Below are 24,377 nucleotides of genomic sequence, written 5' to 3'. Positions count from 1 at the left end.
TACCAAACATTTAGAGAAAAAATAATGACAGTTCTACACAAACTCTATACAAAGTTCTTTCTACACAAATTTGCAGAAAATTGAAGACAGAAAAGCACTTCCTAACTGCTGAGGCCAGCATTCCCTTGATACCAAAACCAATGACATTACAAGGAAAAGGCACTACACACCAATATCCTTCATGAACATAAACTGAAAAATCTCTAACAAAATATTAGTAAGTCAAATCCAGCAATAAATAAATCGAGTAACACCATCATGACCAAAAGGAGTATCCCAGGAACACAAGATTGGTACAACATTTGAAAACAATCAGTGTCATTTCATTCTACAAACAAACCAAAGAAGAAAAATCATATTATCATCTCAACAGAGGCTGAAAAAAAGCAATTGACAAAATTCCACAGCCATTCATAATAAAAAAAATTCTCAGCAAACTAATAATAGTATAGAATTTCCTCAACTTCATAAAGGACATCTATGAAAAACCTATAATTAACATCATATTTGATTGTGAAAGACTCAAAGATTCACCCTAACACTGGGAATAAGACAAAGATGTCATTCTGACTACATCTATTTAACACTGAAGTGGAAGCACTAACCAAACAGTATAAGAGATGGAAAGACACAGCTTACAAATTGAAAAGTAAGAAATAAAGCTATCTTTTTTACAGGTAACATAATCATCTATGTAAAAAACACAAAAGAAAGTTTTTAGAAAAAGAGTGTGGTACTGTCACGGGATAGGTAATTAGACTAACAGGACAGAAGAGAGAACTCAAAAATGGCCCAACTGTATTCAGGAACATGTTATAAACAGAAGTGGTACCAAAAACCAGTGGTATGTGTTTTGAATCTCTACTCCTCCTTCTTCCATCTCTTCTCTTTGACCTAGTCAGGAGAGGTTCTCCATCTGATTAGACTGGACCCACCTAGACAATCCAGGATAATCTCCCCATTTTAAGGTCCATAACCTTAATCACATCTGCAAAGTCCCTTTGGCCACACAGACTAATATATTCACAGGTTCCCAGGGATCAGGACCTAGACATCTTCGGAGACCACCATTCTGTCTACCACAGAAGATAATGCAGCAGTCTGGAGCAATGAATTAACATTCCTACATGTATCAATTTTTTAAAATGCAAGATCTAAAGCACCATATCATTTATGTAATTTAAACACATACATACACAATGCAACACTTTTTATTATTCAAAGATACATATTTAGGTGAAGAAACACAACAGAAGCCTTACACAGATCACTGAAGTGCCATAAACTGATCTGCAGGATTACCAAAACTCACTACATCTGAGAACCAAAATAAAACAAAGAGTGGCAGAACTGACACTGATGATCTAGGAATAGCTACACTACACAAATTTGCTTTCCTACTATTTTTATATCATGCTGTTATCTTCTTCTGTCTTTAAAATTCCTTCATTAAAATTCTGTTGAAGTTCTAACAAATTTACAAAACTTCCCCTAAACTGCTCTATTTTGTTCCATCATTTAGATTTGTTCATTTAATTCTCTGACTACTTCCATATATTTCTAAGTTATATTTTGTTACATGTTTTTACCAGTTTCAAATAGTTATGTTTATATAACTACATCATTAATCCTGACTTACTTATTAGATAATAAATTCTTATGGCACAGTGCATCTTTTACTGTCTTTGTATTTCTCCGTATAAACTAGTGTTATAAATAAAGTATATACTCAATAAATATTGTAGGCTAAGTACCTGCAGTAATATTTGTTACAATATAGTTCCATGGGGAACTTTCCATAAGTCTAAGTACTATGCAGTGTTTTCATTAGATATCACCTGGAAATCCTCCAAGAAGAATAGTGAGATCATGTAATTTATCCTCCACACAAGGATACTTTTGAAAGTGAAATGGGTGCTCTTAATAATTATGCTTGAAAAAAGGTATAAGCCAGAATAGGCCCTGACAAAATGGGACATAGGTCACCCTACTCAAAAATATATTGAATAACATGGAAAACAGCAATACATTAAATCAAATTCTTTAAAGTGAAGTTAAAATGTGACCGGTCAAAGCAAACAGACATAGAATTTCTTTTAAAATATATTAAAGCACTTAAAATTCCCCATCATCATTGCAGGTATCTAAGAAACAACAGAATTCTAGAGATCAATCTTACATGTAACAACCAATAGTTAGTTCTCTTATACAGGTTAACATATTTTTACAAAGATATTACCAAAAAAAAAAAAAAAGAGTCTAAGAGACAGAAAAATGCAGTACTTGATTCCATAAGTAAATTTAATGTTTTTAAACACAGGATAATTGCAACAGGTAAAAGTTATGGGAAAGATAGCTATCTGCTTGTCTTTTCAATGATTCAATTTATTTCACTTCATTCCAATTCAACTGCTATTCAATGAGTGCCTACAATTTCTAGAACCTAAACTAGACATGCATGGATGCAAAGATATGAAAGAAAGTATGCCCTCAAGTTGTTCAAAACAAAGAGGAAAAAAAAACATTTATAACAAGTACACTAAAGGTCAGACAGTGGTAAGTGCTAAAATATACAAAGTATAGATGTGTATATATATATATATGTGTGTGTGTGTGTGTATACATATACATATATATGTGTGTCTATGTATACACACACATATATAAAGGTACCATATATACAAAGGTTTAAGCAAAAACTATAATTCTTACTGGGAAAAAAAATAAAAGAAAGCTTCATGTAAGTAGAGACGGGGCCTTGACTTTGAAGAAAAAGTAAGATTTAGGCAGACACACCAAGACACACCCTTACTTAAGGATCTTGGCCCTTGCAATTTTTCTGCCTGGAGTATTCCTCCCCCAGATATCTACATGACTTACTCCTTCACCTCCCTCAAGTCTTAACTCAATGTTAAGGCCTTCCCTCACCTCTAATTAAAAATTGTTAACCATCCCCCTCAGAAATCCCCATCCCTCCTCCCCCGCCCCCGTATTATTTTCCTCCGTAGCAGGGCCTGGGAGGTGCCAGCGACAGGGTGTGCCACTCACATCTATGTGAATGGCTCCCTCTAGCGTTCTTCTCTGCACAGCCCGTGAAGTCGAATGCACAGGCCTCAAGCTGTACTGCTAGCCAGTATACTAGTTACTTCCTATTCTTTTGTCTTCCCCAACTGAAAAGCAATCTCTGTGAGATATTTTGTTCATTGCTATACCCTCAGCACCTAGAAATCTGTCTCTCACACAATCAACACTCAATAAATATTTTTTGAATTAGTGTAAATCTAGAGAGAGAACAGAATTCTAAATAAGAGGAATAGCATGAGCAAATACTTAAAATTTTAAGAATGAAGGATTTTTTTAATTTATTAGTTATCTGCTGTAGCTGTAGGTTGGTGGGGGGAGAGAAAAGTGAGTGATGAGGTCAGAAAGGACAGATGATAGTGAGCCTCAAAAAGTAGAATGAGGGCTTCCCTGGTGGCGCAGTGGTTGAGAGTTCGCCTGCCGATGCAGGGGACATGGGTTCATGCCCCAGTCTGGGAAGATCCCGCATGATGCAGAGCGGCTGGGCCTGTGAGCCATGGCTGCTGAGCCTGCGCATCCAGAGCCTGTGCTCCGCAACGGGTGAGACCACAACAGTGAGAGGCCTGCGTACAAAAAAGTAGAATGCTAGGGTTTTGAGTCAGAAAAACCAATGTTTCAGTTGAAATTCTACTTCTAATTTTGGAATCTTGAGAAATCATTGCAGTATAAAAAGGGGAAATCCCACCTTACAACATCATTATGAAAATTAAAATTCAATGCCTTAATTTTTTTCACAGAGCCTAGAACAGAGTAGGTACTCAATAAATGTTAATTTCCCTTAGAAAACTAAGGATTGGAACTTTAAGTACAAAATAGGAAGATATCAAAAGTGAGCAAATAAATGACTTCATCGTATCTCTACTTAAAAAGCACAATTCTGGAAACAAAGTAGAATATGTAGAAAAGCAAATAAACTGAGAAGCAGGAAGTCAGAAAGAAAGCAAGACACAGTTAATGCCTAAACAGAGCAGTAACAAAAGTGGAATTGCCCAAAAACTTTATATGAAAATCAAGAGGAAGAGGATTAGGAAATAATACCTAAGTATCTTAACTTGGGCAGCAGGATGACTGGTGGTGCAACCAGCAGGGCTAGAGAATGACAAGAAAGCTGCTACTTTGGAAGGAAAGAGACACAAGATGCAGGACACTTTGATTCTGACATATTTGTGGAACAAAAGGGAAGACTGCACAACCTGCAGTTGAAAATACAAGTCTGGTACATGAAGACCTCAGAACTAGAGATAAACATTTTGGGGATAAAGATCATATTTGAATATGAAAGGCAATGATACACAAGAAGTACTGTATCTCACAATCTCAAATGCCAGCTTAATCCACATATTAGTCTACAACCGACTCTGTATCTAGTTCAGGTGGAATAATCGCAGAATTAACTTGTCTTGCTTTTGAGAAGTACTTTCACCACCTGGTGGCAAAAATTATAAATACAGGTTAATTTTTAATCATTCAAAAGCTGAGATGATCCCTTACTTGTCATTTGGCTTATCAATAGCATTTCCAGGAATATATTACATGGAAAGTATCTTTCATTCTTCATTTCTATCATAACTGCTATTTCTCTTCTCATTTTTACTCTGGCCACTAACACATTCAAATTATATAATGGAAGAAGCATTGGTAAAAACATAACCTTTCAGCTCTCCAGGACTTTCCCACTGCTTCATAATTCACTCATTGCATAGTCCAATATACACCACAAGACAGTTAAATAACTATGAAATTAAGGGTATTACTAAAGGTCATGTTGCCAAGTTTCTTGCTTTCAACAACTAATAGTTCGGATTGTTTAAGGAATAAAATGGTTTTTGAAACTAGATACATGCTTTGAACAAACTGATCAATAGAACAGTACAGAACACCTATAAATATAACTCTAGCATATAATTCAATATGTGATAAAATGGCATCTCAAATCAGTGGGAAGAACAGATTTACCATTCAATAAATATAGTAGCCAAAGGGGTAATCATGTGCAAAATAAAGTAAGGTTGGATCTGCATCTCACACCATACTTTAGTAAATTTCAGACAGCTCACTCTTTTACAATGTAAAAGTAAAATCATAATGGTATTAGAGGAAATCATAGCAATATTTTTTAATCTTAGTGAGAAGAGGGCCACAACAAAGGATTAGACACTTCTCCATTGAAGATAAATAAATGATCAATAAGCACAAGAAAAGATGATAAACATCATGAATCATTAGGGAAATGCAAATTAAAACCACAATGAGATAAAACTTCACACTCAGTACGATGACTATAATCAAAAAGACAAGACAGAAGAATCTAAAACATATGTCCACACAAAAACCTGCATAACAGCATTATTCATAATAGACAAAAAAAGTGGAAACAACTCAAATGTCCATGAATTGACGAATGGATAGGCAAAATGTGGCATATCCGTACAATTAAATATTACTCAGCCATAAAATGAACAAACTACTGATGTATGCTACAACATGCATGAACCTTGAAAACACTGTGCTAAGTGAAAGAAGCCAGACACAAAAGGCCACATATTGTATGATTCTATTTTTATGAAATGTCCAGAACAGGCAAAACCATAGAGATATAAAGTAGATCAGTGGTGTCAGGGAGCTGATGGCAGGGGAGTATGGGGAGTAACCGTTAATGGGTATAGAGTTAATGGGTTAATACCGTTATTAACCCATTAAACTCTATACCCATTAACGTCTATACCGTTAATGGGTATAGAGTTTCTTTGATGGAAATGTTCTGGAATTAGATAGTTGTAATGGTTGCACAAATTCACCCCTTTAAAGTATAAAATCCACTGAATTTTATACTTTAAAGGGGTGAAGTTTTTTGCAAATGAATTATATCTCTATTTTTTTAAAATATGGAGAGTCGTATAAGAAAAAATATTCTACTACAGTAAAAGGTGTACTTATGTTTATACATTGGAAAAAGAACAATATAAGCAAAGTCAAAAGATAATAACAACCTTGGAAAAAGTATTTGCAATCTGAGGTAAGCAGACTTCTAAAATAACCCCCAAGATTCCCACCACCCAGTGTACACACCTTGTGTTATCCCCTTCCCTGGAGTGTGGGCAGAACCTGTGGATATGATGGGATTTAACTTCCATGATCAGGTTACATTATATGACAAAAGTAAGGTGATTTTTGGATATAATTAAGATACCTACTCCGCTGACTTTAAATTAATCAAAAGGTAAATTATGGAACGTAAGCCTGATCAAGTAAGTTAAAAGATAGTTTACAGAGGTCAGAGAGAGAAGTCAGAGAGACTCAGAGCAGCACAGGGATTCTCTTGTTGGTTTTAAAGAATAACTGTCATGCTGCAGGGAGGGACACTTGGCAGGGAACTGTGGGTGGACTCTAAGAGCTGAGGCCCTCAGACATACAACTGCAAGGCACTGAATTCTGCCAACGATCAGTGAGATTGGAAAAGGACCCTGAGCATCAGATGAGATCGCAGCCCCAGCCAACTCCTTGATTTCAGTCTAGTGAGACTCTGAGCCGAGGATCCAGAATAACCTGTAGCCTGATCTTGACCCACAGAAACTGAGATAATAAATTTATGTTGTTTTAGGCCACCAGGTTTGTGGTAATTTGTTACACGGCATTAGAAAATTAATATACAATCCATTCCACAAAGGGTCATTTTCCATAATACAAATGGAGATGCTAAAAATCCATTTAGATAAAGACTAACAACTCAATAGAAAAATGGGCAAGATATACGAAGAGAGAGTTCAAAGGGAAAAAAGAAATCTATACGTTCATATACATAAATGCTCAACTTGACTTATTTATGATATAAGAAGGCAAGATTAAGAGTATAATGCAGACTGGTAAAGATTAAAAGTTTTATAACATTGCATTGGCTAAAGAATTAGAAAACAGGATTCCTAATAATTGTGGATAGAAGTATAAATTGGTACATTCTCTATAGTAAACAATTTGGCCAACAAAACAATTAAACTGCACATAATTTTTGACCAAGTGATTCCACTTCCGGAAATTTTAGTTTATCTTACAGATTTACTGTTATACAAAATTTTTTAGTATAAACATATATATGTATCCATATATATGTGAGATTATTTATTACAAGTGTTTGTAATAGCAAAAAACTTTGGCAATAACCTAAGTGTCAATCATTAGGGACTAAATAATTTTGACGCATCCATTAAAAATAATGGTGAAGAACAATCATTATGTACTGGTAAACATATGTTATTAAATGAAAAAAAAAAAACAGGATACTATATATATGCTATCATTTTAAAGGAACACATATGTACATACATTTTATATATAAAATATTTATATATTTACACATGTAAATATTTATATATGTAAAAATATATTCTCATATTTGCCGAGAATAACTATAAAAATACTAACAAAAATAGTATTTGTAGAAGAAAAAGAAACTGAGTGGCTAGGGTATGGATAGGTATATAGAACAGGGAGATAATACATAGAAGAAGAAATACACTTTGAAGCATAAGACAATCCTTCCGTATGATCTCGAAACTCTTAAAATTTACTCCAAAAACAAGAATTCAAAAGAAGATGCGAATCAAAAATGTGAGTAATTATGGAATAAGATCTTAAACCATATTTCAAATTACCATAGTTATTTTTCAAGTAGCTATCAAAGCTATCTCTATAGAATAATACTAAGAATATAGAATAATACTAAGTCATTTAGGAGAAAATAACTCCTAACACTTGCTGATAAAGAAAAAATAAATTAATCTAATTTTACTAAAAATTATAGGCTATGAATGAATTCAGAAGTTGCTGCTCTTGACTTTGCACCCAGTTTAAGAGGCATGAAACACAAAATTCTATTTATATCCTTTTTTAGACCAGGTAATTTTTTTATGGTCCACTGGCAAGATCAATTTTGATATTGAATGTCACACCAAAATGCACTATATAAAATACTCCTATATAGTAAAATGGTGAGACATTTTAATAGGTTTCAAATAGCAAGAGTTTATACTTATGCTCTATCTCAACCCTAAGTAGCATAAATCCTAGTTCAACTATGTGTTATCTCAGACTTTAACTGCATTTTCATAGCAAAGTTTTGTTTCTTAACTAATCTGTCTATATCGCTTTTCTTTAATTTAACTTATCATATAAATTCCCAAGCATTATGTACAATACATATGCCAATAATATACTGATTTTCAATATGAAGGCTACTACAATACTCCTTTCATTCATTTATTCAACAAATTTCTACTGGTGGTCATCTTTCCCACCATGTAGAACAGCTGAATAGTGAAAACCATTTTGGAGAGACCAAAGAATAGAATAGATAGGCTGAGAAATAGAAAAAAAGTTGCTGAGATAGAGTTTGTAGTATTTGAATCCATAACTCTAATTGTTCATAAAGTCTATCCTCATTCTTTTCCTGGGGTTCTTTCTGTCAGACACCCCAATATCCTTATAATTCATCCCCCCTTTTCCTTAAGCTATTTTATTATTCCATTCATTCAGTTTTTCAACAACTGTTCACTGAGCACACTACGTATCAATTTCTATGTGAGGTGCTAGGAATACATTGATGAAGAAGATACACATGACTCTTACATCATGAAATTTGTTTAATTTGTTCAATTCCTCCCTTACTTTTGTAGAGAAAATTTTCAATGTCTTATAGTTGTTAACCACCACTTTTAAAATGCTTTTTAAAAGGTCAACATTTACCAGTGCAATGGCGTTCTTCTGTTAATGAAGCCAATAATTTACTTCTTGAGTGCACAAAGAAACTTGGAATTCAAAATGACTAAAATTAATTTTAAAGCACAGTCATTTCATGTAAAAGAAAAGTCATGCTTCACAGCGTGACATATAAAATATACCTCTGTATCTGTATTATTCTGTCATTTTTGGTCCTTCTTAAAATAACTATACTAACTTTTGAAATAGATGTTGCTTTTTTACCAGATATTATTTTCTTTTTTGAATTCACATATTCAGTGACTATGAGCCCCCTAGTAGATGGCAAATGAAACAAAAATTTTGTACAGGTTACACATAATCAGTTAAAACACATTTTCATTTTATAGCACCTTGCTGATGAAATATTTATTGCAAAAGTTTTTTAAATTACCGAATAATAAAATACATAATTCTATGTTTACACTATGCAATAAATGACAATACCACTGTAGAAAAAACATCCAGACTACTTTCCATACATTGTACAAGATTGTTCAGCCTCTATTTCTTGCACATATTTCATATGCACCTATCTAAATTTTCTGAAGTCTCACACAAACCTTAATTTCTGCATCTCAAATGCTAAAGAATGAGCCATGACAAAGCTGGCCTATACGCCAAAGGGTAAGTGGGGCAGCAATGTCAAATACCTCTCACACCACCACCAGAGACCTTTCAATCACACTTCATTTTGTCAGCGAGCACTGTGCGTCCTGTCCTTAAAAGAGAAATGTTCGTTACCTTGTATCCGAAAAGTTGGGGAAAAGATAGATTATTGCTGGCTGTATTTCAGATGAGAACTCTATTCACTGCACATGAATCCCACACAGAATTAAGTCATGTCAGAAGCTATAAGTACCAGGTGGAGACCTATCAAACTCAACCCAGCTTATAATGCAACGCTTAATAAAATATTTCATATAAAAAATCCAGGACAAATGCCAACCTATGCAGGCTGCCAGGAGAGCAGGTGTAAACTGGACTGTCCTAGGCAAACTGGCATGCATTGCAATTCTACTTATAGGTCACTTAAATGAAAGAAACTTGACAATGGTTCAAACTTAATTCAATTGAAAATAGGAATACTCTCTTCTTTCACCTAACTATTGACATTAAAACTATTAAAATTACTTATTCCGAGTGAACAGCCTATCTGACTTCTACACAGTCAAACCAATTCTCATAATATGTTAAACATCCTTTTAAAAAAAAGTCATAGTTTGTCTTCAGGTACTCATATCATATTCTTAAAAATAAAGACATCTCTTCAGTGTTCGCTATATGAGAACATGCCATTATATATCTTCATGTCTACTGATTGATCGTTCTGCCAATAAAAGACAAAGATGCTATAGAAATGACACTGGTCACGTCAAAGGCATTAGTATTACAGTTTGCACTCATTCAGCATCTGCACCAACCATTTATTGAATGTGCATAAATTACTGGAAGTGCCACCCAATATCTAGTCATCTTTGTTGCCTTGTTGTTTCATCTGATATTCTAAAAATTATAGAAGGAATATCTAGGAATAAAGGTTATAAGGCCACTTGCTTCCATGTTATTAAGATTCTTTTTCTCCTAAGGCAACCATCGGAATTTTACCTTTTCTAGTTCCTTGGCTATTTACAGTCTAATCTCTTTCTTAACTATACGTTGTTTCCCTTTAAAAATTATTTCCCTTTACATCTCTTTATCTACCTCCTCTAATCTTCATGTTAGTTTTCCCTCGCCACATACCCCATATAACCATTTTGAATAAGATTCATAAGAATTATGTCACAGTTTCATCGGACAGCTCATAGAAACAATCCACATAGTCTGTACATCATATGTAATCCACACTTAGTAAACTCTAAATATAATTGGTTTGATTCTAGGTCTACTATCAGCATTCTATAAATATGGACATCTCTGAATCTATTAAGAAGAGCCATTGTTGAAAGATTGTGAAGAAAAATTATCCACTTCTGATGCAATTTCACAACAAATCTGAAGTATTTAATACCAATAAAATTTCAATGAAACTAGCAATCTTAAAATGTAGCAAACATAAGAGAGAAGATCTTAAAGGTTCTCAGCACAAGAAAAAAAATGTATAACCAAGTGAGGTGATGGGTGTTAACCAAACTTATTGTGGAAATCATTTTTCAGTATATACATATTTCAAATCATGTGGCACACAAATTAATGCAATGTTGTACGTCAATTATATTTCAATAAAATTGAGAAGTTTTTAATTTAAACAATTTAATGTAGCAATTATGCACATAATTCCCTTTTAATTTTTTATTGAAATATAATTTACATTCAGTAAAAAGTATACAACTCTTAAGTGTAACACTACAATAGCTATTGACAAATATATACAACTAGTAATCCATATCCCTCTCAAGACACAGAACATTTCCATCACTCCAGGAAGTTTCCCCAACAAAAGCATTGTTATGATTTCTTACACTAAAGATTTGTTTTGTCTCTTGTTGACCTTAATATACATGGAATCGTATATTATATACTCTTTAACGTCTAGATTCTCTCACTCAGCACAATGGTTTTGAGACATCCGTGTTTCTGTGCATGTAAATAGTTCTCTAGTTTTATTAATGAACAATACTTTTATTTGAATTTACCAAAATTTGTTTATCCATTCACCTGATTGGTGGACATGTGGGAAGTTTCCATTTGGGGGCTACTAAGAACAAAGCTGCGATAAACCTTAATACACAAGTATTTTTGTACACACATGATTCCATTTTTCTTAGGTAAATACCTAAAAGTAGAATTACTGGGGCATAAGACAAGTGTATATTTAATTTTATAAGAAACTGTCAAACACTTTTCCAAAACGCCTGTACCATTTTACATGTTTTAAACTCTCACCAGCAAAGTATTAGAGATCCAGTAGCTCCAAATCTTCACAGATGTTAAGTGATATCAGGTTTTTTATTGTTTTTTTTTAAATTGTAGTTTTCCAAGTGAGTGCATCAAAGTATCTCATGGTCATCATGCTTTGCATCTCCCAAATGACTAAAGACACAGGACATTTTTCCTTTGTTTATTAGCCATTTGTGTATTTCTGTTGTGGAGAAAATACTTTTGCACTTTTTAGGGTTATTTTTATTTCTATTATTTAAATGTAAGTACTCTTTATATTCTTTTTAAGCTACATGTATTGCAAATATTTTCTCCTGAAATTTCTTGAAGTATAATTTGGTTATACATTTTCTTAGTATCTTTGATGAACAAAGTTTTAATTTTGATGATGTCTATTTTGTCATTTTTTTGCCTTTTATAATTAGCACTTCTTGTGTTTATCTCAAAATCCTTGCCTACGTCATGAAGATAGTCTCCTCTGGCTCCTCCTAGCAGCTTTATAGTTTTAGCCCAAAGCAAGGTCACAACAATTTTCTTCTATATTTTCTTCTAGAAGTTTTATACTTTTATTTTTTATATTTATAGCTATGATCCATTTTGGGGGTTTCTTAATGGTAAAAAAGCAAGCTTCAAATTTCATTTTTTAGATGGATACTCATTGTTACAGTACAATCTGCTTTCAGTCTTCTTCTCCTTTCTGTCCTTTCTCTGTTTAATTGCCTTTGTACCTTTGTTGAAAATTAGTTGTCAGTATGCGTGGGTACATTATTACAGACTCTCCATTGTCTTCTATTATCTTCTAAGCATTTTTAAGTAACAAGAAAAAAGGATTATATATTTACCCATGTATTTATCACTGCCATTGTTCTTCATTTCTTGTGTAGATACATATATCTATCTGGTATAATTTTCCTTCTGCCTAGAGGACTCTGTTTATCATTTCCTACAATGCAGTTATGCTGGTGATGAATTTTTTCAGCATTTGTATATCTGAAAAGGTATTTTTGCCTTCATTTTTCAAAGATTTTCACTGGCTATAAAATACTGGTTGATGGCTTATTTATTGTTTTTAAATCTCTTAGTACTTTAAAGACATTTGTTTCATTCTCATCTCTCTTACATTGTTCCCAACAAGAAATCTGCTGTCATCTTTATCTTTGTAAGCATGTCTATATATATAAACATGTCTTTTTTCTCTGACTGATTTTAAGATTGCTTCTCTATTACTTATTTTATGAAACTGGATTATGATATGCCTTAGTGTAGCTTTCTTCATGTTTCTTGTATTTGGAGTTTGTAGACCTTCTCAGAGCTAAAGATTTGTAGTTTTATGAAATCTGAAAAAATTCTGGCAATCATTTCTTTACATTTTTCTTTGTACTCTGCATGCTCTCCTCCCCCTTCAAGGACATGTATATTAACTGCTTGATATTGTCCCTTAGTTGATGATTCTCTTTCACTTTTTAAATTATTTTATTCATTTTTTTATTCTGTGTTTCAATTTGGATCATTTCTATTGGTTTGTCTTCAAATCCACTAATCTTTTCTTCTTCAATACCTAAACTTCCATTATCCCCATCAAGTGCATTTTTCATTTCCAATATTATAATTCTCATCTCATTTTAGCATTAGATCATTCTAGCATTTATTTTCATATATTTCTACTTAACTTTTAAAATTATATGGAATACAATTATAGTTAACTTTTTTAACGTTCTTGCCTGCTCATTCTAATATCTGTGTCACTTATGGATTGGTGTCCAGTGTCTGATTACTTTCTAACTATTGATTGTGCTTTCGGGCTGTTTTGCCTGGTTATTTTTGACTGAATGCCAAACACTGCGACTTTTATCTTGTTGGGTGCTGGATATTTTTGTATTCCTATAAATCTTCTTGAACTTTGTTCTGGGAGGCAATTAAGTTACTTGGAAACAGGCTGATCCTTTCAGGTCTTTTTTTTATGATTTGTTATTCTGTCTGAGAGCAGTACCCAGTTTAGCATTGATTATTCCCCACTGCTGAGGCAAGACTTTCCAAAATACTCTACCCAGAGTTCCAGGAATCTTGAGGTTTTCTAGTTTGGCTGCTGGGAACAGACACTATTCTTGGTCCTGTGTGAATGCAGGCCAGTGTTTCTCTAATCATTTTGGATGATTCTTTCCCTGGCCTCAAGCAGTTTCTTCACATGCATGTCCCAAACATTCCTCCACTGAATACACAAGAATTATCATCTGTAGATCTCCAGGATATCTTGCTGTTCAGCTCTCTCCTCTCTGGTACTCTTTCTAGAAAACTCCAGCTGCCTTGGTCTCCCCATACCCTCAGAACTGTCTCCTCAACTCAGGAAGACCTCTGGGCTCTGCCTATACTCCTCTCCCTTGCAACATCCTGGAAACTCTCAAAGCAGTATGCTAAGGCAATCATAAGGCTCGCTTTATTTCCCATTTCTCAGGTATCATTCTCCTCTGTTGCCTGACGCCCAATTTCTTAAAAACCATTGTTTCAAATAGTTTGTCTATTTTTACAGATGTTTTGGGCAAAAAGGTAAATCGAGGCCCTATTATTCCATCTATACATATAGCAGAAGTCTTAAACATATATTTTAATTATTACTTTTACTTTAAAATAATCAAATGCTCACAAAGATACTTGGAAGGTCAACAGTAACCGAGAATAAAGAAATGATGGTTATTACCAAACTGTTAACTATTCATTATACAAGTTTTAACTTGCTTTAAAGCTTTACACTTCCGATCTAAGATAATCGGTTTATATTGTATTACTCTCTTGTCATCACTTACACCTGGTAGCATTTTCACCATCTAACAAAATGCACTGAGATGTAATTTAGTTATATGACTTTTTTGTTTTTCACTCTTGTCTAATTAAAATTCCAGACAAAATCATAACGTAATCTCTCAGTACTTTCATTGTGTCATTATTTAAGCAGTAAAATGCAGAAATAAATACTTAAGAATCTGTAATGCCTATAAAATATTGTTTCTTTGTAGTGATGCTTCTTAAAAATGCTTCATAGTCCATTAACAGCAGGTAACTCTGTTACTTTTTCCTATCACTTTTAAACTTTTGTTTCACAATAGAATAAGGAAGTAGGGAAAATAGCGTAAGAAATATTACATAGTAATACAATTATAAGATCACAGTGAAAATGTTCTTAGTGAAGATTTAACCTAATATTGCCAATATATTCAATTATAAATATGAATCATGGTGAAATTATTTGGCCATGTGGTAACAAGTAATATCTATACTGAAATTCAATAAATATTTGTTGAATAAACTAATTATAATAATGAGTTTAATATGAATGAATACAATCCTCTACTAATTGAACACAAGACTATCAATTATAGGAGAGGAATTAAAAATGGAAGAGAATGCTTCCAAGTTTATACCATGGCAGAAGACCTTAAAATACAACATAAATAATTTTAGACCTGGAGGTCTTTTCAAGATCTTGGAGAACACCTTTCCTATTTCAGAGATCGAAAAGTGAACACAAAGAAAAGATATACATCTACAAATGCTAACAGTAAAGGGAAGAAGTTAGAACAGGACCTATATCTTCTAACTTCCAGTTTTTGTATCTCTTCCACCATACAAATTAGTCATAATATTTCTTACTTTTTAACTTCTTCCAACATTCCAGGAAGTGCTAAATAAATATATAGTAAAATGTTACATGAAAGAAAAAAACAATTAGCTGTTTCCTAAATTTCATTAATTTTCAACTATGGAAAATATGAGCATCCAACTTTTAAATAATTCCAAATGTATAAAACATCAACTCAATGTTGTAGAACAGTTTTACTTTGGTTTTTCTGTAATTTTTTAACAAAATAATATTGTTTTAAAAATGGCTATTTCACCCACCCTCCTCTAAATCCCATCTTAGATCCTCTAACCCAGTGGTTCACAGCCCTCTTCCAGGCCAAAGCCTCTTTGTAAAACAAATTCTTTGTAACATCCCCTTTACTACCCTGAAAAGGAAATCCAGAGGAAAAAATGTCCTAAGAATTCACATAATTTTTAAGACATATATATATTCCTAACTCTATAATAAAAGGAAAAATAAATAATTTATAAAAAATAAAATATATTTAAATAAGTAAATGCTCAGGCACAACAACCCAAGATGTCATAATAAAGGAGTCAGATACTTACACCTACATGAATGTGGTCAACCTGTGCCCCACTCAGTAAATGTGTCAAAACAGTATACTCAAATGTGGAACGATGTTACCTCTAAGAACCACAAAGGTCCACTAAGCGTTATGCCTCTTAGTGACGGAGCTACAAAGGACAACTGCCACTGAGCTATTAAAGGACACTGGTGTTTCCCTCCCTAATATATCTCTAGATGCCTTTGTGCTTTGCTACTGGTCTCCACTAGTAAGTAGTATTGGCATCACTTGGTAGTTTGTTAAAAACACAGATTCTCGGGTACTACCTCAGACCTATCAAATTCAAATCTATATTTTAATAAGATCGTCAGGTTATATGGATGTAAATTAAAGGCTGAGAAACCACTGGGCACTCCTGGGGGACATAGTAAGGGAGAGGGTAAACGAACTGCACATAACAAAAAAAGTGGTTATTTCAATATGTATTTTGAAATTAAAAAAACATATTTGAAAATCTCTAATATTTTGTACCTAAGTTGATAATAAACATTTGTCATTTTTATGAATAAATGAATTAAGTAAATACTCATTAACTCAAAGCTAAGGTCTAGAGCCAACTTGGTATTCATTCACTCAGTAAATACTAAAGGTCTATGTGTAAAGCACTGTGCTTTACTTCTGTGAGAGAAGTAAAAAGTCATAAAACAGGTCAAAACCACTGCAGTATATAGTTAAAGATTAAACTAAAGCTCCTAAAAAGAAGGAAATGTAACACACTCTTCTCTCAAACATACTTCTAGGTTCATAGATTTAAATTTAATTAAACCAAAGTTTCTCTTTTTGAGGCCACTGGTTTCTGAATGGTATTGAAGAACAAATTACTAATAATACTTTAAACTGGAGTTATATTTTTTATGAGATGCTCCATTTTACTGTCCAAGTCAAATACTGCTGAAAGACCCATTGTGGTAAGAAAGGAGAAAAACATGGGGAGAGAGAGACAAAGACAGAGAGAGAGAAAGAGAGAGAGAGGAGAGGGAGGTAAGGCTAACAAGAAAACAGGCTTAACTGAAGTAATTTAAATAGTAACAAAAGAAAATGAGCAAAAAAGGAGAAATTTCAACACCACTAAGAGAACTAACTACTTACTCTCTTGGGCAAGAAAAGGCAAGTTATTTTGTAAAGGGTCATAAAGTAAATATTTTAGGCTACGAAGACCATATAACATGGTCTCTTGCAGCTACTCAACTCTTATAACTACAATGGTAGCTGAAAGCAGCCATAGATAATAAGTAAACTAATAGATGTGACTGTGTTCCAATAAAACTTTATTTACAAAAGACAGATGGTACAGATTTGGTGCCAGGGATGTAGTTTGCTGATCCCTTGCTCTAGGGGAAACAATTCAAAAGGTTCAAAGATACAGACCTAATAAATTAATATAGAATCTGCATTTAAAAAATAATAAACCATAGGCTCTTTCTTGCTGATGATAAGGGGAATTAAATTAGTCTTGAAGAGAAAGTACTTTCCAAATAAAACTTTATACAATTATAACCAGTTACATTTTCTAGGCATAACTACCAAATCTGATATTAAGCTCTAACTTCTTCCCTGACTAAAAGTAATTCTTATTAACAAAAGAAGCTATTGGTCTGACTTGTATTAGGTTCAGAAAGCAAGGAGTCATGAAAGTGTGCGTTTACTAGTTACAGCTGTCAAAGGCACAGGCAAAAGAAAAAAGGAACTACTACACCTTGCTTCCAGATTCTTCTGTTTAATCAGGCTAGTAGTTTGTCATTGAAAGAACCATTAAGAGATAATACTGAAAGAAATATATTTGTTCTTATTACCACCTTCTTCAAAGATTAGAGATATGCCTCTAGCTTCCCTACAGTGACGAATTAATTACTCGAAAATTTGTTGTATTTATTTCTAACATCCGTAACCTCCTGACAATATGCACTCCAAAACTTACTAATTGATTATGTGACCCAGTGTTTTAGTATTTCCTTTTTTCTTCCCAAACTTACCTCTCTAAAGTCCAAAGGAAACTATCTCATGCAGCTATCTAGTTTTTGAAGGAGTCTGTTCCCATTATCCATTTTATTGTCATTCATTCATTTAAAATCCTATCTCCATTGGTTATCATCTATTTTTTTCACCCAAGCTCATATACCTTGACCATTTCACTTGCCATTTTACAAGTTTTCTTGATTTCTAAAGTCCCTGTGTAGCAGACACTGCTACTGTCTTAACCCACGTTGCCGTATCCTTCACTGTTCCCCACATAGCAATGTTTTCTTACTGTATTTTTAATATTCTGCCTGAGTGCTTTCTCTGGCACAGGAGTATGCTTGAGCAATGAGTTCTAGAGAGTTAACAACCCCAGGAACAGCCCTAGACCAATAGCAAAGGAAAGTTATGGATAAATATCCCCAGCCTCCTTGCCCATTATATGGGGTAACTTTGAGGTCGTGATACCGGGTCTCCCAAAAGTCCTGGTAAGATTAAGACACAGCTGCTGAAATTACCTGCTCTTGAATGCATCCAATATTGTATTCTTTCTCTTAACTGGATCATTTCCCACTTCCCTACAGGTAAGTGCCTGGGATTGCCTTCCATATAAACTACCCGCTCTCAAATCTTTGTGTGCTTAAGGTGGTCCGCTAACCTTAAAATACCTGGGTTCCTGAGATTTTGCACTGAGACGAGTTCATAGCACACCAGCCATGAAATCACCAACTGTTTTGCCCAAAGGTAGGATTACATTGTTTCACTTTTGCTAGTTTTCAAAAGATCTGGCACAGCCATCATTTTATTATTCTCCCAAGACATAGCAACACACCAGAGTGATGGCTTTAGCCACCCTCTAAAGTGACTCCCAGTTACCTTACCTGTCATAACTGAGTGCTCACGTAATAGGAGCGGGTATGCCTCGCACCAAGCCGCGCACAGGAGAGGCTGGGACGCTGGTGTGGGGTGGGGCACGGACGCAGGGGCGCGGTGCAGTCGGTAGCTGGCCTCGCTCAGGTTCTTCGGGCTCAGCTGAGCCCCTCTCCCAACCCTGCGTACCTGAAGGCTCACAGCCCTCCAGTTCTTGGCCAACACTCCCCTCGTTTGGGTTTGGAGCTTGAGCTTTTCCATCCCCAGCACCTGGCAGGGTGTTGGGCCAGGGAAGCCTGATCAAGTGGCCAACAGCGGCTGGAGGGCAGCACCACCCCGCCCAGCGCCGGACCTCAGGCCAGCAGCCAGAGTCCAGGCTCCGAAGAAAGGCAGGTAAGGGCTGTCGCTGTGTGAATGGGCGGGGGTCAGTTGCCCTCAAGTTGGAGGAGAGTCTACATCACAAAACCTAACTCAACTTTTGTTACTAAGGGACTCGTGTTGAGCAAAATCTGATATTAACTTTGAAGGAGAGATTTGTTCTTCGCCTTCAAATTGTAATCGGGGCGGGGTGGGCAGGCAGCCCTTAGCATTCCACCCTTAATACCTGGCTAGCGCGTGGCCTTCACGAGGCCTTAGAACAGCGGTTAGAGGTCCCGCTCTGCCAGCAGTCAGCCTCGCAGTGATCCTCCGGGCAGAAAGTGCCGTGAGCGGTGGATTGTGGCCTCCTCCCCAGGGCTCGAGGCCCTCCAGCCTCCACACTGGTGGGTGATCTGGGGGGCCCAGGACAGGCTGAGGGCTGTGCCCTGCAAAGTTCCAGAGCCCTTGCCATGGCCGCCCCCTGGCTGGGCCCAGGCCTTGACCTAATGGCGGCGGCAGTCTCCATGGGTCCCAGTCAATGGAGGCCTCAGCACCTGGATTATATGCACACTGCCACTAAGGTAACAGCTTCAATCAGCTTCAGTCTGTCCATTCAAGTTTTGAAAATTGGTACAGTTTAGATCAGTTGTCTAACCCCCTAAGAGGTGGCCGGAGGTCAGGGGTAAGTTGCCAGAACACTGCACATCATTAGTTCAGGTCCACCTCTGTGGCTGGGGCTCTTCTCAAAGAAGGACAATTGTTGCGAGCTGGGAATTCACCTGACAGGTATTTGCTACAAGTGATTCGCTCCAGTTTAAGTGAAAAGCCTGAGAGCCAGCTGGGTCCTGGGCACTTGGCTCCCTCAGTGATGATGGCTGGGCAGGGTCTGATAACCCGGCCCTGAGGGCACCACCAGCTGAGATCTGCCTCTTCAGCCAGGCCTGGGCACTGGCAGGAGGACCCAGACTGGGTGCTGGATGAACGCTCCCAGGCAGGGTAACGGCCCGCGCAGGGACCCCCTCCTCTTAGCCAGGGCCTGGACCCTGGAGGGAGAAACTTGAGCCTTGGGACTTTGCCCTTTCTTGTCAGAACGGGAAGAACATTCATTTTGGTGGAGGTTTACAGGAACATTGTTACCTGACCATGACCTGACCTCAAGAACAAAGGTTCTGACACCAGGAAGTTTGACAACTAACTACACCCCTCCCTCACATTTCCTATAAAAGGGTTTTGCTGAAAGCTTACGGGGAGTTCGGGGTTTGGGGGGCCTGAGTCACCCGTCTCCTTGCATGACCCTGCAATATACCTTTCTCCGCTCCAAACTCTGACGTTTTGGTATTTTTTGGCCTCACTGTGCATCGGGCACACAGACTTGCGTTCGATAACGCTCAGGACCCACCATCCTATAAGTACAGTTTAGATTTGTTTTTCCACAAAATGCATGACTTTCTACTTGTTCACATGTAAATGTATCTGCCAATTCTAGATAATAAACATAGTGTAAACCAGATTTTGTTTTTAATTTAAACAGAGGAACGTGGTATAGAAAAATAATCTTCCCAAGAAAACTTTTCATTCTCCCCCTTCCAAAAGTAGGAACTCTAAGAACCATAAACACTGTTTTGAAAAGTCTAACCCTTTGAACATGGAGAAGCCCACAGAACTGAGCCAAAAGAGTAAATAACAGAGTTAGCCCATGGAAAAATCAAACTCACGAAACCCTTTCATCAATATTAACCTGCTTTGAAGACCACTTCATCAGTCAACCCAAGGTAGAACCTTTGGAGCCATCCTTAATCTTCCCCATTCTCTTAATTCCTCTCCCAGTTAGTCCCATCAGTTGAACCTCTCCGAAGTGTCTTAAAAAAAACATTTCTTCATTCCCCTTGCTCTTATGCCAGTTTGTCCTTCCTGTGACCATAACCTATCTAGGTTCCCTGTTTCATTTCACTTCTTTATTCTGGAAAAACCTGACACTCCCACATCAAACCTAAGACTGTTCCAACCTGTAATAGCTCAAGTCCTGAACATCACTTTCAGCATTTCTATAAAACATATGGACATTTACATTATATTTAGACAACACATTTGTTGCCTAAACATTTCATGTATTTTTATTTCTGTTTGGAATGAAGATTAAAAATAATGTTTACCTAAAGATTAAGCAAAATGTTTACCTGTCTGAAGCTACGTCACTGGCAATTTGGTGCTTCACTCCTGACCCATTTTTAATAGAATCCTGTCTTGTGAGCCCATGAGATCGACTTTTCTCCACTGCAGGTACAGATAAGTCACCTGAGGGTCCTTGGAACGGGGCCTGCTCATGCAGTTTTGCTTTCTTCTCCTGAGGTGCCTCCTCATTCCGCAGTTCTCGGAGAACCTTTTGATCAGGTTGCTGTGGTGTATTAGATCCACTATTATAAAACCATGCTCCTGATTTAGTGAGGATTTCTTGTTGTTTTCGGCACAAATTACATACCCACATAACCTGCACACGAATATACAGGGAAAAGAAATTAGTGTTTCCAAAAGTTAAAAGCAAATAAAAATAGAGACAACAACTCAAGCTAACAAAAAAAGTACATGGTTATCCTTTCTGAAGTTAAAATGTAATCCTGATCAACTGCTATTGTTAATTAAATCACATATCTTAATTTTGTCAACAGACAAAGCTGACAATATTTACTGGCAGTAGAAACACCAAACTAGAATGTGAAATTACTAGTTGTTTATTTATATTCTTTAATTGCTTTGTATTTAAATTAGGGGCATAGTATAATACAAAGAAAATGGATTTTGAGGTTAGAAAAACTTGGGTTTAAATACCAACTGCAAGACTGGAAACTTGGCAACCTTCAACAAGGTACTGAACCTTCATAGCTATAAAACTTAGTTTCTTTAACGATAAAATAGAGAAATAGGTATAATAATATTCATCCCCTATATTGTTTTGAGGATTGAAATAATTTATATAAAACGTCTGGCACAATGCCTGGTATATGTTGGACTTCAATAGATTACCTACTAATATTAGGTTAATCTTCTACCATCAACTATATTACAGTTTCTTGAAGGGGTAGCTCCTAATTTCTTTTAGTAGCTCCTAATGACTAAAATATTTCTTTTGAGTAGCTCCTAATGACTAAAATAAAGCTAGGAACATTGCTGATCCTCAGTAGAAACCTGTTAATTGCTCATAACTTTAGTAGGACACTTAACATAAAATGTACCATTTTAACCATTTTTAAGTGCATAGTTCAGTAATATTAAGTATATTCTCATTGCTGTGAAACAGATCTACAAAATGGTCATCTTGCAAAATTCAAAGTCTATATCCATTAAACAGCAAATTCCCTTTTCTCCCTCCCCCCATCCCCTAGTAACCACCATTCTACACTTGATTTTTTAATAGATATGTTTTTCAGACTCCAGGAATCTAAGAATATTAAAACTAACATCTGTTTGACCAGAAAACCTTCGCCTTCTTCTGAAAAATATTTTTCAATTAGAAAAAAAATCATACATTCATGAAATAAAAGGTAAGTTAATATTTCAAGTGTTCTCTATGTTTTATGTCAAATATTGAATCTTACACAGCTCTCCAGATTGCTAAACATTTCCTCATAGTTTAAATAAATTATAATATAGATAATCGCAGTAAAAGAAAACTTCAACATGGTATTTTCAACTGATACAAGAATGCTTTTGTAAAATACCATGTAAATTTTTTGCTTAACTTCTCATTATTCCCAGTTCACATTGTTTGTATAGTTTATATCATACAACACTGTACTTGATCATTTTTTTATTTTGTTCTCCCTTCAAATTGTATATACATTTCTCTTTTCTCCAACTAAATTGAAAGCTCACTGGGGGCAAGGTCTATATCTTCTATTTGCATAATAAGACCTTATAAATTATAGAACAGTAAGACCCTCTAAATGTTTGCTAACTTGAATTCTTTTGAAGTCTTTCTGGGGGATGTATTATAATAAAATTTTTTATACTATTACACTAAGATTTATGTTTCATCCATTTCCAAAAGAATTAGTCAGCAATAACATCAATTTCTGTGATTATCTTATTTTTAAAAGTAAATAAGAAAGTATTTTTGATATTAAAATACCAAAATCTCACTCAAATTTTAAAAAAATACATCATAGTCCAAATTTCTTTTGGTTTGAATACATACAAAATATAAATATATCTAACTCATCAATCGTCTCAAAAATCAAATTTCAACCAAGATCTTCAGCCTTTCAATGCCATCTTGTGGCAATTATAGGTATTGCAGATATCTTTTAAAAGTGAAAGGCGCACTAAATATAGAACCAGAAAATATTGTTAAAATAAATTAAATTTGAATTTCAACTTTTCTGCTTTATTTTAAACAAATTACTCATTGTACAAAAGCATCATTTCCATATAGCACAAAATGAAAAAAAGACTTGGAAGCATTATGGGCTTAGTTTTCCTCATCTGTTAACACCTAATAGATATTAATATAAGATAAATGACTGTAAGTGTGAAGGATGATGTCTGACTCTCTGTGTATTAATACCCTTCCCATACTCTCTGAGCTATCTGCATTGGTTGCTCTTTTTCAGACTAGATCCTATGTGCCCTCCTAAACTGCTGGCTTCTAGTAATCCTTATATCCTAACAACAAATTACCCTTTTCTTACTATCTCCTCCTACTCTTGGATTAAGAGCTTATCAATCTTTAAAGCTTAGGAAGCCTAAATTCACTCACTTAAATTACTACAGGGACTGACACTTTCAGCTGAAAACCTTTACACACATTGCACCTTGCAAATTGATGATACTGCAGGATGCCTTACAAACACATACACATGCTATGAGATGACTTTTTACTAGTTGGCTGTGAAATAATTAGCATCTATTAGAGGTAAAGTCTGTGTCCATGGAAAATAATTTAACTAATTTGGGAATATAATAGCAGGACTTTTGTTAATGGAACCCTTTAACCAATTAAGTTAACCAGCAAATGTATCTTATGATGAATGCTGTTAAAAATATCTTAGAAATATACATGCCTGTAAATCACCATGGTTAGAGCCTATTAGTGTGGCTGGTCATCATTTATCAAAAAACATCTAGGCCCCAAGAATACAAAGACATAGAGTATTCAAAATTATAAGGTATTATTATTTTCAGTTCTAAATATGCCAATATTTGGGACTTCCCTGGTGGTCCAGTGGTTAGGACTTCGCCTTCCAATGCAGGGCGTGAGGGTTTGATCCCTGGTCGAGGAGC

General features: G+C 35.2%; 1 protein-coding gene across 41 annotated transcripts in view; it reads right to left on the bottom strand.

Moving 5' to 3' along the window:
- RIMS2 (regulating synaptic membrane exocytosis 2) overlaps positions 1-24,377 on the bottom strand; it is a 572,826-nt gene that overhangs the window by 362,651 nt on the left and 185,798 nt on the right. For all 41 annotated transcript variants that reach the window (XM_060287502.2, XM_060287509.2, XM_060287505.2 and 38 more), the window contains one exon: positions 21,278-21,588. In XM_060287502.2, the coding sequence (XP_060143485.1) occupies positions 21,278-21,588 (311 nt within the window). The remainder of the gene's footprint in view (positions 1-21,277; positions 21,589-24,377) is intronic.

This window comes from Globicephala melas, chromosome 17, assembly GCF_963455315.2.
Source record: "Globicephala melas chromosome 17, mGloMel1.2, whole genome shotgun sequence".
Lineage (NCBI taxonomy): Eukaryota > Metazoa > Chordata > Mammalia > Artiodactyla > Delphinidae > Globicephala > Globicephala melas.
The sequence above is the reverse complement of the archived record's forward strand: the minus strand, read 5'-3'. Positions and strand labels throughout refer to the sequence as shown.